Here is an 18,443-nt window from a genome sequence, read left to right on the forward strand (position 1 = left end):
GAAAATGCTTATTCATTACCACAAACAAGCACTTTGTGCTAAACACATCAATTCTCGTCCAAAAATGTATGTTTGCCTGGGCATACCTTTTAAAGCTGTAGTTAAGTGTTTACAAAACATGTTCTTCCTGCACATACTAACACATTATGAAAGACTTACCTACAAAATGATCCCTCCAGTAGTGCCCTGTCACCGCTGACAAGGATTCCTTCTTCACCTGGTCTTTCTTCTGGGTTCATGGGCTCCGGCCATTTAAATGGCTGAGCCGTGATAACATCACTTCTGCCTGGGAGTCACAGCTGTGGCACAGCTCCATTCAAAGCACCAGTGATGTCACCAACTGCTAAAGATGTGAATATCTCCTAAATGGTGCATGTTTCAGGAGATATTCACTGTACCTACAGGTAAGCTTGCAAGTTTACCTGTAGGTGCAACTGACTAAGCGGTGTTTACTACCATTAAAGAAAAACCAAACCTATGCCTGAGCAAGAGATCTATGCGGATATTTAAAGATGTTCCCAACATCTAAACCTTGGCTGTCTAAAAAAGATTCGGTAGCAATGTTTATTGCGACAAAAGCGATTAGCAAAATTGTCCCCTGAGTATATAATTGCTATTAGAAGCAGAGGAGTACTTCCTCACATATGAAAACACCTAGGAATATTCTGTGCTTCTAGCCTCATTAGAAGTTTGACAGACACACTCTATCCACTCCTGTTTCTGATTTCTGAATTGCATTGATAGTGTCATTAGGAGGTGGGATTTAAGAATAGGAACAACTGTTCCGCCGAGACACTGAACAATGGATGAAAAAGTGGGCCTAGGCAAAAGGGAAGCTGTAGGATGCTTACTTTATCTGTTACATCATTTACAGCTGATTTTTTCCAAAGCTGATTGAAGGATAAGGTATGTCTAGGTCTGTTTTTAATAAACGTTCCATAGCCCCCCTCCCCTGCTCTTTATTTAACAAATGTACCTGTTTAAGTTTGCAGATGCATTACTATCCTGAGCTCAAAGCCACAGCATTTTTTTACTTCCCATGCTTTTTTCCACATGTGCACCTGATTTTATCCCAAAGAATGATGACTCCTCTCCAGAGGCCCCGAACTTTGATCCATAAATTGCTCATTATTCCCTATGTGAGAAGAACTGTATTTACCAATGCTAAGATTGTGGGAGGCTGTGGCAAGCAGAGTAGGTATCTGGTTTCTGTAACAGCAGGTATATTTTTATGATGTAGTCAAATGGGCATGGACTAGTGCAGTGTTAATAAATAAACTGGGTGATTTGTAAACATCTTATAGGGCCTTCCTTTCTTGGGTGACCTCAGATTTTGTTTCTCCTGTAGGCTGCATTTCTCTATGATGATGTCCTGTGTACAGGGGTTTTACTGCAAATATTGATAATACAGAGATATTCCCATGAACCAAGTTTACAGATATATCCATGCTATGCAACAAGCAATATTTTGTTAGCAAAAAATAGGCACTTCTACCACTTACGTATTCCTGGTATTTTTCATTTGCTTACAATCAGAAGACACGCCAAATCTGACAACTATAAAGCACCTGGGAGATGGCCAACTGCCCACGTCCTTCTTTTTAAAATATTATTTATATCTTAAAAGCTATGCATGTGCCAGTGCAGCCTTCAAATAACCATATCTTTCAAGTCATACATGGACAGATTATTAGCAGAATTCTAGAATGACATATAAGGGCACCTTAGAACATTTGTTGATCATGCAGATAAAATATTAATGTAAAAACTTGATCAGATGTACATTTAGCTAATAATCATTGCAAGCAAACATCAACTCACTAAAGAGTGTCAACATGTTGGCTTGTGCCAGTACAATTCTAGTAAACACCATCTGCACACACTGAAGTGCCTCACTGGGTAGCTAATTTCTCATCAGTCTTGTGCTATCAGAGTCTAGCAAGCAGATCAAAATAATATACAGCAGACAGAAACATAGGAATATGGCTTTTAAAATAAACACAGAATGTTCTTTATTTACTATTTGCTACTTATTTACTATTTCAGTGTATAGATTTATTAGGTTATTTGAAAATTAATTTCACTTAATCAATAGGGTGGAGCAAAACTGTGAGTTAAAAATTCCTTGAAATTCTGTTGACAATTTAAGGAATGGCAAAGTGCATATAGTATGTGTCAAGAGACAAATATTGCATAAACAACATTAGGTGCTTTTAGTTATTTTTAAGAATGTAATGGGTTTTAAATCATGCATGCTGGTTACAGAAACGTGTTTAAACTATCATGGAGCTGTTTTAAACTTGGTCCACCTATGACCTCATTATGTGTCACTTTTCCAAACAGAAAAAACAGATGGTAAAAAAAGAATAAAGTTTAAAAAACAAAGCAATAGCACACAGGTAATTAAACACAAAAAAGGACACAAAAATATAAATAAAAAACACAAATGAAAATAAAATTGTTCAAATTAATTGTTTGTAACCACAATCCACTGCCTGGCCCTTGAACTTAGGTCATCTAGCTTAGAAAGACTAATAAGGGGGAGTTTAAATAAGACAGCCCCCTTGTTATAATAGAGAGATGCCACAGCAGCCATATGCTCTTTATCTGTAATAGGGAAAGCATAGAGAGTGCTGCTGACAAGCTGTTTAGTCAGACACTAGTACAAGTGTTGTAGGCACTGGCAATTCTATTAAAGTAGATATAAACCTTTAGGCTACATTCACATGAGAGATTTAGTCCGGTGTTAATAGCAGGACAGGAATCTTATGATTTCTGTTGCAGCTGTGAGTGGCTAGGTGAGTTCGCCTGCCCAGTTCACTGTGACAGGTCACTGGCGGCCACAGCTATTTACAGCTCTCTGCACAGACAGAGATTACCTGTGGTGATTGCTGGCAGTGTGGAGAGCTGCAAATAGGTGCTGGTGAATTATGATCATAGTAAATGGGGCTGGTGGCTGTCACGATTGTGGCGTCAGACCCCAGACTTTCTCACCAAACTCGTGACCGAAGGACTGGCCGATCCAGACCGCGATGTGACGTGCGTAACAATGCCACACCCAGCTGTACCCTACACAGCGATTTTCCAGCTAATGGATTTCAATCTGTGCCTGCAGCCTGGATGCGCTTGTTACTGGGTCAGGTTAATTACGCAACTGACCCTTACACACTGCCACCACCCCTTTTTTGTACAGAGAAAGAGGAAACTCTCTTTATCAAATATACACTATAATGGTTGAAAAGTCGTCTATCCAATACGGCCACCGCAGGCCGATTGGGCACAGGATTAAACAAACACAGTAGCGTCTCTTTAGAGGCAGGAATTCGTAAATTGCAAGTAAGCACTTTAGAAACAGTCTAACACTTTCAGAAAGAAAGATTTATTACTAAAAGAGTCAAACAGGTGCAATAAAATATTTACAGAAAAAGATGTAACTAAGATATATATATATACACACACAAAGAACCATAGCACAGCAAAGAGATAACAGGGAGAAGTTAAAGGGTTAAGTTACTTGCCATTTAAGCCTTTGATGTAAGCAGATCCAAGTTTTAGAGCAAAAGGGTCTCCCCAGGTGGTATTGATGTTACAAATGGGAGATGTCTTCAACTTACTTTTTAGGCATGCTAGCCTGTTTTTTAAAGTCCCCCAGCAGGGGGGTGGCTCTGAGTAACTGACCAATACTCAAGGGTTAAGTTACTTGCCATTTAAGCCTTTGATGTAAGCAGATCCAAGTTTTAGAGCAAAAGGGTCTCCCCAGGTGGTATTGATGTTACAAATGGGAGATGTCTTCAACTTACTTTTTAGGCATGCTAGCCTGTTTTTTAAAGTCCCCCAGCAGGGGGGTGGCTCTGAGTAACTGACCAATACTCTGTTTAGGGAGGGATAGTCAGGCGGAACTCTGAATTAGAACCAACATCTTTCATAATCCATATTTTGGCCTATAACTTTCCAGCTGCACAAGCTGCAACCTCTCCGCAGGTATTTTATTATGCAAATAAGTCTAAGAATCATGTAGATATGAATTAAGAGATTGTAGGCCGCGCGGTTCACGAGATCTATGTTTCTGCTTCCCTGAGCGTGCAAAACAAATGGAGAGACCTATCAGAACGTCCGTCTGTGCATTGGTCATCTGACGAGGTGCCCGGTTTTTATGTAAGTCTTCCATATTTCAAGATATGAAACATAGGGGAAAAACTGACTTGAGGAATGTTCATTTAATTCTGTCACCTATGCTGCTAGGTTTTATGAGGTTAAAATCTCTTTCAATTCCTGGGAAAAGCTGCCTTATCTCTGTTACAAGGTGATAGATTCCACAGGTCCTTGGGCAGAGCGGTGCCATGTGGCTCCCTGCTGGGATCTGGCCTGTGACATTTTTACCACACACACATCTGTCACGGTGCCTCTCAGAAAGGGAGGGTGAAGGAGAAGAAAAAATAAATGAATACTTTTAATAAAAGGTGGAATCTGCGTCCATCTCTGATGCGCAAGTTTGCTACAGTGGCCACTCAGAGCAGCACTAGGAAAAACACAAACATCTCAAAAGGTCCCCCAAAATATGTAAGGGACCTTTGTATGGGTTTCTAAAATAAAAGAAGCCAGCAAATGCAATGTCAATTTCTGGCAATTTAAACCTTATAATGTTTTTCCTTGTGAATGGCACTTTTTCTATAGCACATCCTACAGCAATTGTGAAAATATGTGTAGAGTGTCCCTAAAATGCATACCAGACCTCTTTAAGGAGGTACTTCAGGCACAGGAAAAATTAATTTCCCTTAGGAAATATATACCAGATCTTTAATCTGGAAAGGGGGGCACAAATGCCTTACTGAGCCATACCAGGCCACATGCCATCAACATGGGAGGTACCTTTCCAGAGGGACCTGGAAAAGCACTTTGTCCCCATTTTGATGTGGGAATAATCCTCTTCCCCACAACCTTGACAAGTGGTTGTAGAGTTCTGTGGATGGGAAATCTGAAATCCCCTTTAAAAATAAAAAAGTTCCATATGAAAGAATAAGGGGGAACTAGCACCCCTACTCATTAACAAAAAAGTAACTTAGAAATAAAGACACCCAAAAGTTCGACAAGTCATTTATTAAAAAAAATAAATATCCCAGAAAAGTTCTGTACAAATATGGCCAATGACAATATTTGGGCAGTGATGTCAGTGCTATTCCTGCCCCTTTGATTACCTGGCTTAGGATTCCTGGCTGTGTGAGCAGTGTGCCAGTGACAGCAGCTGCTTCCTTAGGAACCATAGGCAGCGAGAAGCTGTCATACATAGAAGCAGTAAAAATACCACTTCTATATGTGATGCTCAGGTCCCGCCAAACAGGGGACAGAATGTGCAACTGTTTAAGCATTTGTCCAACAGCCAAAGTTCAGTCCAATCCTAGACCAGACTGTAAGCATATCAATAATGCTGAGCTTCCTGGATTGAAATAATTGAAATCCAGTGAACGGAAGGAGTAAGCCAAGGACAGTAATACTGGGGAGGGAAAGGTTAGATGATGTTGGACATCCTTCAGTCAGGAAATAAATGGGGCTCCATCTGACTTGCTGTAGCTTTACAGTGAAATCGGAGTAAGCATTTTCAGTCCTTTTCACGAAAGTAGCCTGTACAACTGCACAAAGCTAAAGGTAAGGCTGGAGTTCAGCTTACATATTACAAAAAAACCCACTGAACTCTGATAGGAGCCCTCTTCCATTCTACTAGTCTGACTCCAGGAGAAAGTCCTGCTGAATTCTGTAACTAGATAAGTTAAAAATGTGCTACTTCATAACAACAGGCATTTCCAATGTGACCGAGTTCTACTTCTTGATTGACTAAAGGATCACAATCAGTGGGAAATGCAAGGAAAATCTATATTATAATAGAGCTGGTTGCATTAGGAAATACAAGTGGGAGATTAGTATTCCAAGAAGGAAGTGTCCAGAGTTGTTAATGTTTTGAAGAAATGTTATGGCCTGATAAGCACCTAACACATCAGGGGAACACTTGGCTATTAGTTGAAAAGTTTCAACCCAGTTTATATATTCATTTTAGAAAATAATACTCTATGAAAAACGTAATTGAGGTCATGTTTAGGCTTTTATTGAGATACTTATTACAGTATAACAATGTGTTGTCAACAAAGGTCTAACGCTAATCATGCACATTAAAAAACAGTTATACAGTTCATTTCACTCGAGTAGTCATGTCTATGCAGAGCTGTCACAACTCTGTAATTATCCAATATCCAACATGACCATTTTACTTTGCTCTTTAATCTTGATTGTCTGGTATGACTGCTCTAAAGTTAACTGTAGGTTTAGATAAATATTATTAGATCTGGGAAGGGCTAGAATCTTTGTCAAATTTTTTATTTTTGTATTTGTTTCTGTTGGGGGTATTTCCTCTTACTTCCTGTTCCTGTGACCAGTGAGGAGAATCTCTTTTGCAAGAGTACAGATAGCAAACAAAACCTGCGAAGATGCACATTTTCAGCTCTAGAGCATAAAAAATATTAAAGGGATAACTTCAAACGCATGATATACAATCAAATCTAAAACAAGCTCCATTAAAGTTTTTAAACAAAAAAGTTTTGGCTGTAGTTACAGTTCCACAATTGCTGCTCAATCCAACTAAAATGTTTTTAGAGAACAGCTACATACCTTGACTTTACACAAAAAGCTTCCCTATAACAGTTTAGACTCTAAAAGGATATGACACCTAACTCACACTTCCATTCTCCCATAGGCTAATAGAAAATGTTGCACAATGTACTATATAAGGTCAAATAAGGTCTTTGAAGGACTACATTTTTATTTCCAAATACAAAAAAATTATCAGAAAACTAGTTCTACACTGAACCTTTTTTGGCAGGTAGTGGTACAGGGCAAAAGCAGGTAAATGCTACAAGTCAATCCTTTCATCTGGCAATTAAACCTGCAGTTTTGCATATATTTCCCAGCATGTGTGGAATGGAGGCGGCATGTATTTTAAACAATTCTGTATATAGATTTTTTTTTCTCTATAAATACATTTCTCCTATCTTTTCCAGTAAATTTATTAAGTGTTCTAATTGTTAAGGGTGCAGTGCCTCCCTTTAGGATCTGATCCAGGGGTGATGGAGTTGTTTTTGTCTGACACATAGTTTTATGTCTTTTTAAATGCAAAGCAAAATACAAACTCAAAGTAATTAGTGAAGTATGATATTATAGCTCTCAAAACCCTTATTAAAAAAGTAAATAAAATACTGTGCATTAAAGCTTTCGGACAGTTAGACAAAGCAATGCACGATAAACACATGGAAACATAATTTTGTGGTTAAGCACTGTCATAAATAATGGTAATGCACCAACAGCAATTATACTGAAAAACAATAACCTACATCTAACAAAACATCCAAAATGAAAACTAAAACGCAACATCCAGACATATTTTGGGCAAAATGCTTAGCATTATATTATTACAGGTAGCAAAAAAACATATTAACCAGGACAACCAGTACAGATATTACAGAGAACATCTATACAGCAGTAGTACAAATGCCATGCCATACGAGACAATAGTATCTCTTTTTCACATTGTTATAGTCAACAAATATTCCTTACCTTTGCCATCTGCGCTTGTACACCTGTAGCTTTCAGTGATGCTACTGCTTTTTGTGCTGCAGCAGGACTGTCAAAATCTACAAATCCATACCCTGCAAAGAATAAACAAAGCAATTAGTCTTATAAAATGTAGAAAATTAATTTTCAAACACACTATCCTTTAATTTCATGTATAGGCATCACTTTTTTGTAGTCCTTAATAGAGTGAAAAGGTTAAAGCTCCTTTCAGGTTGCATATTGCTGCTGGTGTCACATTAGGGAGATTTTGCTTCCTTTTCTGTTCTAGAAATGCAATAGGAGGTAATTTAACCAAAGTGAGAGCTTCTCTCATTTGAACAGTTGTCCTTATTGGAAGATTTTGCCTCATGTTTGTTCTAGTGGCAGCTCCAAAATTTGGGATTTCCCACACTTTCTCTCTTCTTTACCATTTAATGGTCATGTGGACAAGATCAAATATATCTAGGGACGCAGAAAATTAATATTAGAAAGAGGGTCTATCACTTCCCCATGCTATCCAAAACCAAAAAGGTTTTTCCTTTCCATACACTTTAAAGAAGTCCCTTAATTTTGGGGTTTCTACGAAAATAATGAAATGCAGATATCTCCTGTGGTAAAGAGACAGTCCAATGAAAATTGATACTTCAATGGGTGAAGCCTGCTGACCTAAAATACTTTCTAGGTACTTTGATCCTAAACGTAAATCACCATGCCATACTTTCTGGTCATTAATCAGCCACTTGGAGTCGCATGTCTCCTATTAAAAGAAGGAAGTTGTTTTCTCCCACACTCCATTGACATGCTGGTAGGTTAATTGGTTCCTATGTAAAAAAATTGGCTCTGGTATGACATTCTATTGAGTGCTCCCAATATGGCTGTGTCACCATCTGCTCCAACAGCAGATAAAGCACTTTGAGTCTCCAGGGAGAAAAGTGCTAAGGGATAAATTTAAAAAAAAATCCCTACAATATATAACTAATGCAAAATCCAAAATAAAGAATGGGAACCTCTCTATGATGCAGAGATCTCATCCACTGCAAGACAACAGGAACCATTAGAACATTTATCAAATACCAAAAGCAGTCTGGCTAATGAGAGGGCATCTGATCACCAGAGTGAATAAACACAATTACCAATCATTTGAAAAGTGAAACAGCTCAAAATATTTATTTTGACTATTACTGAGAGTTTTGCTTTAATCAGATTACTGCAAAAAAAAAGGCTGCTGTGTTCAGTATATGGGAATTATTCTAATGGAGTAAAAAATTCCCATTTTCCAGCATGAGACTGGGTGAATATTAACTAGGAGAACAGATTTCTGCATCTTTTCTTTGTCTATCAGAGAAATTTTGGTCACTCCACGGTAATTTTTTTTCTACTAAATCTGAGCCCCACATTACTAAACACTTTAGCTGGGGCACATTCTCAAAACTAAAACAATCCATTTATAACTATTCTTTCAACTCTTGAAACACATCTGGTGTGTCCAAAAATAAAACTGAAGATTTTAAAACAGATGTTTTGCAGCTACAAATACAGTTCTTTACACCATAAACACTGCACTTTCTACAAAATATTTTTCATTATTAAATAAAAACTTTCTGTTACAAGATAGCACAAAATTTAACAAACAGATAGATTTAACAGATAGCACAAAATTTAATTTATTTAGTCTGTTATTGTTCATATTAAAAAAGAATTGACACCATGACACCTAAAGACACCAAAATGAATAGCTTCGTAGGACAATATTTTACTAGTGATAATAAAGTTAACAGGTGACCAAAATGTAAACTGCGTATTCCATAAATTGTAGGGTTTAGTATTAAACGGAGTCACAAAGATATTCAATAAATGACTAACAATGGACCTATCTTTAGGGCCAACAGACCTTTTATAACCAAATAGACATTTCAGAGATTGATGGAGATGACTGTAGGAGACATGAAGCTGTTTGAAGTGTTGGCGTACTTATAATCGTCTTCAGCAAACCCATGAAGAACATGAGGAACATCTGGAGGAGGCTCTGTAAAGACTCCATAATAAAGACTTGAAGTTGTCTGTAGAAAAGTGTCAGTTTTAGCAGTCTCCAATCAATAACTTTGGGCATGTTGTCTCCACTGAAGGAATACCCCCAGAAGATGTAAGCTGTCATCTCCTGGCCACCGATGTCCTACCGATGTAATAGAGCTTTGGTCATTCCTGGGGTTTTGCTCATACTACAGAAGATTTGTGGAGGGATTTGCTAAAACATCTTGCCCCCTTAATGAATTGTTGAAGAATGAAGATGATGATGACAACCCAGACTCACCAAGACCAGTTACACAGACCAGAGAGCCCAGGAAGCCTTGGGAGTCAATTCAAGATCAGTGGACTGACCAGTGTGAGCAAGCTTTCCATCAGCTGAAGTGGAGCTTAATGACTGCCGACCCGACTAAACTATATAAGCAGCTTGTCAATGCCAGTTGAGATTGACTAGGCAAGGTGTTGTATCAAGAGCACGATGGATACATGTAGCAGGTTGCCTATGTAAGCAGAAGTCTTACACTGGTTGAGAAGAACTACCACACCCATAAGTTGGAGTTCTTCAACTACCCTCAGGCCTGATGCTCCAGAGTTCATTCCACCCAGCCAACGCTTGGCAAGCTGGGAAGATCTTCTGAGTTCCTTGACTGTAGAGGACACAGAAGCTCCTCAGCCTTCTATACCATCAGAGGAAGAGGCTTCTATACCAGAATCACCGGAATCAAAAGAGTAGAGAGAAAAGCGAACAATATGCCCACCTAAAAGACTGATTTACGATACTTTAGGTGAAAGTTCTGAAGAAGCCATCCTCACCTCTCAGAGAACTTACATTATGCAGATCCTTCCCACTACATATGTAGTGGAGGGCAGCTCCAACTTGCTACCCGCTCTGTCCCCTGCATTGGTCAAAGTGAAAGACCAATTAAGATGGGAGGATCATGGGACATGTAGTCCCGAGGACTGACATCCCCATTGTAATATGAAAATAGAGAACTGAAGCCCCCAGCATGCCACAGCAGCAGGAATAGAGCTAGGAGCCAGGAAAGCTTTAAGTAAAGGCTACCCGGTACATGGGGGAGAGAGCTGTAGAGGACAGGGTGGTGAGAGGACTGTGCTTTGGGATGCGATCCATGAAGGACAACTATGCTTCTCAAGCCACCAGGGAGAGGAAAAGAGAGAGAGAACTGTGTGGAGGGGGACTTGGGATCCACATCTGCAGGAGAAAGAGGCTGTTCCCCACTCTTGCCGGTTTGTGTGTGGGAGTCGTTGCCTGGACCGAGCAGAGACCCTTCCCACCAGCAAACTCCATAACTGGGCGTAGGTCTACAGCCACAGGCACCTCATCAGCAGTGTAGCCACTTGGGGCTACCTCCAGATACACCCACGCAGATATCGCTGAGTCCCTGGGTGATCAGGTTGCCAAGCTGGCATCTTTCATTTGGCTGCAGACCTTCAAGAGCCTGTTTTGGGACACACTTCCTTAAAATGTTTTGATATCTCCAGAATCGGTGAGCGTGCTGAGGCCTACCGTAATTTTTAATACTCCACTAGGAAACACTGCATGCAGACAGCATTACTCTCTTACCCATTTAAAGGCCACTTTGCAAAGGAATACCTTGTCTATTCTATTCACTTTGCTGGTTGCCATTGCACAGTAGTACCTTTGGGCCCTTTCATGGCTGGCTGAAGACTGCAGACACCCTAGCTTCAAGGACTCCTCCACTCAAAGGATTCAGCCTGCAGAATCTGTCACTTGTTAAACTCTTTCTTTCTAGTGTAGTAATTGTTTATGCTAAAAGGGAGCTCTTACCCAGGTTTCAAAAATCATGGTTTGTCTTTTTTTTTTTGCCTGCGGCATCAGGGCTTAGCTGACTAACAAAAGGTATTTTCTTCCTCCTTTTGCTCCTGGGATCATAGGTCCACCTAGGGTCTGTTGGCCCTACAGTCAGATCCATTGTTACAGTCATTTGCTGCATATCTTTTTGACTTTGTTAAATGCTAAACCCTACAATCTGGGAAGTACCCACAGTTTAAATTTTAATTTTGGTCACCTGGTGACTTTATTATCTGTAGTAAAATATTGCCCTACAAAACTATTCATTTTGCTTTCTTTAGCACTTGTGTTCACAGTGTTCTTATTCAACCAGGTGTGTCAAATGGACTGATTTTTTCTTGGAGTCAGGGAGTAGAACAGGGAACCCAAAATTAGCAAGTGGTACCTTCAGGGGTAGCACTACATTCATAAACATGATCGCCCTATGCAAATAATGTGTAAATAAACATTTAGCAAAACCACAAAACATTTATGAATCAGCATACAATTATAAAAGCAATACAAATAAAAAACAAATCAACTAAGAAATCCAATTGTCTAGTTTAACTGTATAGTCACTAGGCTGAGGTTGTGGGAGAAAACAGTGTTCTTTAATTGTACATACTGTGGGAGATTTACTAAAACTGGTGCACACAGAATCTGCTGCAGCTGTGCATAGTAACCAACCAGCTTCTATCTTCAGCTTGTTCAGTTAAGTTTTGACAATAAAATCTGAAAGCTGATTGGGTATTATGAACAGCTGCACCAGTTTCAGTAAATATCCACCAGTGTCTTCCTCTTCAATGTGCAGTGTAAATCTCAGGATTGAAAAGACAAACATATAAAATCCTTTGGCAGGTGAAACATTGTATCTTTGTATTTAGCCATTTGTCTAGTTTTCAGCTTTAATGTGTATATAGCCAAAACTTTTTTTCAATTTTAAAAAAGACTATGGAATAGTTAGAAAGACTAGGGAATAGTTAGAAAGCCTGCCAGTTCATGTTTGCAGCTTGCAAGCCATTGGGGAGCTTTCCATTTACCTTCTGTCTCTGAGGTGTTGTCACTGATATTGGTATGCCTATTGGAAGATGTGCCATCACCTTGCTGTACTGACATTTTGAATTTCTCATCACTTTCTGGCACAGTGGAAAGAATCACCATTAAAACAAAATAGGTGAATTTATGTAACAGGAACACAATAAAACTTGGCAGTGGTTCTAACTCTTTCATATTATGTCCAAAACTAAAAATAAACTTTCTCTATTTATACATACAAAAATTCAGGAATATGTTCACTCTAGTCACCTTTATGTTTAAAAGGTATGCATATAGCCCTCACACAAAGTAGTGATATGCGACTGACTGGCTACTCTCTGCAAAAGGAGTAGAGATTTAAACACACACTGCCAAAACCAATCCACTCATTTTTCACTTTTGTTTTCAGGGCAAATTTAAAAAGAAAAATTGATTAACACAACAGGTTCACATGTGATTCAACTACTTTGATCAAATTATTTGTTAATTCTTCTAAATGCATAGTTCCCAACACACAAAAAAAGAAAAAACTTCCATTAGCTTTTAAATGTATCCCCATTCTATGATTTCTAACAAGTAAATTAGATTTTAACATGGAACTGAGCTCAAAAGATGAAGGTTTGCTAAGTTATAGGGGAAATTTAGAAATGTTAACTGTTTTTGAGCAGTACTCTGAAAATGTAACTTTTGTCTGGAAAAAAAAAAACAGTGCATAACCTGGTATGTGAGTGTACCTATAGTTCCATAGCTGTATATATATAGTAGGAAGTTAAGACACTGCTGCCTCTTACTACTAGTCTCATTAAATTTGGAGTAAGTTGTGGTGATGTCATTACTTTGCTGCTCTCTGTTCTCTCTTTGTTGGAAGCTCTGACACGAGGATGCAAAAGCCATGCCTCTTCCAGATGGCCACCTTCACACAGACGCAGAGTGCAGAACAAGGCATAGTAAGTCAGTAATGGGGAACATCATCTGCAGGGGGACCACTGCAAAATCATCTGCAGGGATATGCCTGCCTTTTTGGGGGGCAGAGCTTACAGAGTACAGTTCCTCTTTACAGGGAACCTGTGCATAAATTATGTACACGGCTTCAACTACCACTTCTACGCTGATGACACTCAAATTTACCTCTCCACCCCCCACCTCACCCCCACATTCTTCGCCCGCATCACTCACCTCCTAAACGACATCTCTGACTGGATGTCGCTCCATTTCCTCAAGCTCAACCTCTCCAAAACCGAGCTTCTCGTCTTCCCTCCTGCCCGCGCCCCCTCTCCATCCTATCCATCACTACTAACATCACCACCATCAATCCTCCCGCCCCGCAAGCCAAAGTCCTTGGAGTCATTCTGGACTCTAACCTCTCCTTCCAACCTCATGTCAAATCACTTACAAACACATGCAGGCTCCACCACCGGAACATCGCCAAAATACGCACCTTCCTTACCCCAGATACCACTAAACTACTCGTACACTCCCTGATTATCTCACGCCTTGACTACTGCAACTCCCTCCTCACCGGCCTACCCCAGTGCAGGCTCTCCCCGCTTCAGACCATCCTCAACTCAGCGGCCAGACTCATCCACCTCACCACCCGCTCCACCTCTGCCACCCCCCTCTGCCTATCCCTCCACTGGCTCCCTATCGCCCAACGCATCAAATTCAAACTACTCACTCTGACCTACAAAGCCCTTCACAACACTGCCCCTAACTACCTCACCAACCTGATTCCCAAGTACCACCCTACCCGTACCCTTCGCTCTTCACAGGACCTCCTTCTATCTTGCTCCCTGGTCTCCTCCTCACAAGACTTCTCCAGGTCCTCCCCCATCCTCTGGAACTCACTACCCAAATCCATCAGACTGTCACCTTCCCTCCTCACCTTCAGGCGCTCCCTGAAAACCCACCTCTTCAGGGAAGCCTACCCACCCTCACCTAACTGCTGCTCTCCTTAATTCCTCCTACCACTCCATCCCCCACAGCCACTTCCTCCTGTACCACTACCCCCTCCCTCCTAGATTGTAAGCTCGAAAGAGTAGGGCCCTATAACCCCTCGTGTGCTGCTTGTAGGTGCTGTAATGTTTCATGTATTGTCCACCCCTCTATTGTACAGCGCTGAGCAAACCCTTTGGCGCTATATAAACGAGATGTAATAATAATAATAATAAATAATAATAATAATGTACACTAAAGCATATACATATTATAAACAAGCCCTCACTTTCTGTATCTATAAGTGTTGTGGAGAAATTTATTTTCAAATTTCACAAAACAGACAGTAAAATCTTAGCTTTTTTCCTGCAGATATTGGCAGACTGATAGTCATCTAATGTAAACACCTAGAAAATGTTTCTAAGCTGTTAGGCACCAACTCGACTTTAAGCCAGCCATAGTGGGAGTGATTTTCTTTTCTGCAACCACAAATTCCCCCATTAACACAGTCAGTGTTAATGGCAGAATCCCTCCCATGAAGCCATTGTGTTCTCTTAGTGGTGGAAGCCGTTCCCACAGGGAGAACACATTGATTACTGCTAATCACTAATCACATGTAAAATCCTACAGGATGGTTGTACCCAAGTTAATTGATCAATCAACTTGGGTACATACATCCTGCACATACATGGCTCGAACCATCTATGGCTGGATTTAGATTCTTAGTTGTGATCTTTGGGGATCTTTGACAATAAAAAACACTTCATATCAAAATCAGATAGAGAGGTCAGGCGTGGTTTGTTTCAAAGCTCCATTATTGTTGTTAAGAATATAAAAATAGTTCAAAGTTCATAGTCTTGGCACAGGTGCACTTTACATGAACGCAACTTATTTGTGAAAAGAAGGCCTAGTAAAGTGCCCCTCATATATATATTTGGTATATCTACAGACAATATTGTTGGTTATTAGGGATTTATATAGCCAAAAATGTTTTTCCTTTATTTCTGGATAGAGTAGAAAAGGTTAGAACCCTTGTCAGATTTTTATTGCTGTCTGTTACTGCTAGGTATATACACTCTCTCTTACAATGGGGGCACTTGTTACAGAGACAACTGCCTAAGAGGGAAATTCCCTTCACTTTATAGAGATTTCCCTACATTTCCTGTTGTGTCTCCAGAACAGGATGTAGAAGTAAATCTTCCAAACAGGATACAGACCTAAAAAAAAATAACTGTCAGTGGTATTAACTCTGTCCAAAATTAAAAGAAAACGTGTGACTATCCATACACCAGATCTAGAATTTTTTACAGAGTTATTAATTCAGCTTGTACATGTTTAAATGTAAATCAATCAAAAGAAAGTTGCAGGGCTAAAGTAAGAGCTGTGCCACCTAAGTACTACTACTATTTAAGCAAGAAATGTGCAGTTTGGACTTTGAGCATTCTTGCTCAAAAGTGACTGAGCAATTAACAAAGCCAGAATTTCAGCAGGGCAGTAAGGGAACTAGTATTTTCGGGGAAAATGGCAGCATAGGTTCTCTCATGACAGGTTCCCTTTAAGAGCCTTTCAGTACTTAGAAAAACTGTTAAATATTTTACCAAAGTTCTACATCTAGCTTCTCACCTTCCTTTACTTTTAACAACATGACTGCGTTCCAATGGTGCTTGGATATCTCCCAATATCCTGAAATTAAATCCATTAATGTAATATATAGTCCTGGCTGCTACCCTGAGAAATTTCTCACTATCTTTCATCATTCTCTTTATGAAATGTCTAAGCTGCTTATGAACATATTTAGCTTTAGTTTATTACATTTATTATACTTCATTACAATAATTCACTATTGTTTAATATTGTATTTTAACACGTGTCACATTGTAAAATCACTTAGCAACTTTATTTTAATTATCTGCTTTATTTGATCAAATTTATGTAAACTGATAAAAATGTTTTGCCAAGATTTACAAAAATCCATCTAGAATTCATTGTGAGCACCTCTGTGTTGGCTCCTGAGGCATCTGCTTTGCATTGTGAGATATTGGGTCTGCTGGAGCTCCAACTTGGAGCTTAATCAAAGATTGCAGGGGCTTGGGGGCACACAGAAGAAGCTGTGCTAAGATTTAATGGTTCATACTATAGTCGGACTTGGTGGGTTTCTATCAATTAAGCCTGTACTAACACTCGACATAATCACTGTTAGTGCAGTTGTTTAGAAATGTTTTTAAAATTATTAAATGCATTTACATAGAATTAAAAGTGGTTGTAAACCCTTACATAGACACAGTGAAGTGGCTGGCCTCATTTGATAAACAGAGATGAAACAAATCCTCCTACATACAGTACGTTGTACCTTTATTAGCAGCATTCTCTTCTCTACATCTGTTCAAAGTGCTGAATTTATACAGCTTGTCTGAGAGTTCAGAAAAAAGGGGGAGTATAGCTGAAATTGAATACTGCAGAGCTCAGTAAAGGGAGCGCTTAGATTTGATTGTAGAGAAGAGAGGCACCCCCTCGACAAAGCTCCTGGCTTCCTTATCAAATCCAAGGATTTGGAAGACATCACTTCTGGGTCCACATACACACACAGTGGCCATCTCCTAGGTGGTTTTACCCCTCCCCCCAGGTGCTGAGCATTTGGCTGGCACAGGGTACACCCGCGGGATATCGACAGTTGTTGCCTGGTCTTCCTAGGACTTTAGCGGCTGGTATGTGATCCCTGATGACCACCTTCACAACAAGTGCTGGGCTATGTTTTTAATGTACAGAGGCTTTGGATGTGACCTGATCTGAACAAATGACTGTGTTTATTCCTTTATGGTTGCTGAATAAATTATACTCTTTATGGATGTATGTAGAAGGGAGGTTCTATTCATTCACTCTTGGTGTATTTATGGACACCCCTGTTTATACTAGTGCGCAGCATATAGGTTTTGTTTAATCCTCTCCATTTCTCCAGTGGATTGCCAGCAGTACAGTGTTGTGGGGAAGGGAATTAGTCCAACGAGTGTTAATGCCTCTGGTCGGTTTGTGGATTCATTTGGATGGAAGGTGCCTGACTGGAGGAGATTGCATAGTTATCACCTCATAAACTTGCAGCTGCTCCTTTAGAATCCAGTTATAAGCCTAGGTGGGTTCTAGATGACTTTATAGCAGGGGTGGACTGACCATTCAAGCACTCGGGCACTGCCTGAGTGCCCGGGGTCAGTAGGGGGCCCCATGAAATGCCCCTGGTACCTTTTTTATACATTTTTTGGATGTGCTTTGAGTGTGGGCAAGGACACAGGGGCCCCATGATACCCTATTGCCCGGGGGCCCCATGAGTGGTCAGTCCGCTTTATAGTGTAACTACTGTGGAGTCCGCAGAGAAGCCACAGGTCTATCTGAGCTACCTGGCAGGGTTACCTAGATCTCAGCAGAAGAGAATGACATATTCTGTGACTGAGGTAACATATGTATATTAACAGTGAATTTAGTTGTTTTTGCTGCAGTTCTGCTGTGAACACATTTTATCGGATGACAAACACACTCTAAATGGATTAGAGTAGGAATGGGAGGCAGATGTCATTAAAGGATACTAAATTAAGTAAATCCTTGTTACACATAATAAGTAGGATATATCAGAAATAGGCCACACCATTATACAATTAGTTTCCATAAAGAGGTAGACATTAAAGCATAGCAAAAATTCAAAACACTAAAGCAGATAGTTTGCAAGAAAATGTGTAACATAAGATTTGTAAGACTTGGTGTACTGATCAGGAAAGATTATAGAAGCCAATCTTTTCTAGATCTACGACCACATTTTAGCCATAAAACAGCCATTGAGATATATCGTCTATGGGAACCTCTATGAAGATAATGGCTAGTAATAGAGGGCCAGAAATAGACTGTGGATACAAGCATTAATATACTGTTTAATAGGAATGGTAAGCCTAGCAGCTGCACTTGTTATTCCCTAAAGCAGAGGCTAATTATCAATTGGCAAATATCATTTTTGCCCCTCTGCAGGACGACTGCCATAATGTAATAAATATCTTGGTAT

At 39.8% G+C, this 18,443-nt stretch overlaps 1 protein-coding gene across 2 annotated transcripts in view; it reads right to left on the bottom strand.

The window, feature by feature from the left end:
* RBMS3 (RNA binding motif single stranded interacting protein 3) overlaps positions 1-18,443 on the bottom strand; it is a 751,114-nt gene that overhangs the window by 345,153 nt on the left and 387,518 nt on the right. For both annotated transcript variants that reach the window (XM_089690799.1, XM_089690800.1), the window contains exon 4: positions 7,600-7,691. In XM_089690799.1, the coding sequence (XP_089546925.1) occupies positions 7,600-7,691 (92 nt within the window). The remainder of the gene's footprint in view (positions 1-7,599; positions 7,692-18,443) is intronic.

The sequence above is a fragment of the Staurois parvus genome, unplaced genomic scaffold, assembly GCF_062004578.1.
Source record: "Staurois parvus isolate SC_StPar_1 unplaced genomic scaffold, SC_StPar_1.0 ptg000021l, whole genome shotgun sequence".
NCBI lineage: Eukaryota > Metazoa > Chordata > Amphibia > Anura > Ranidae > Staurois > Staurois parvus.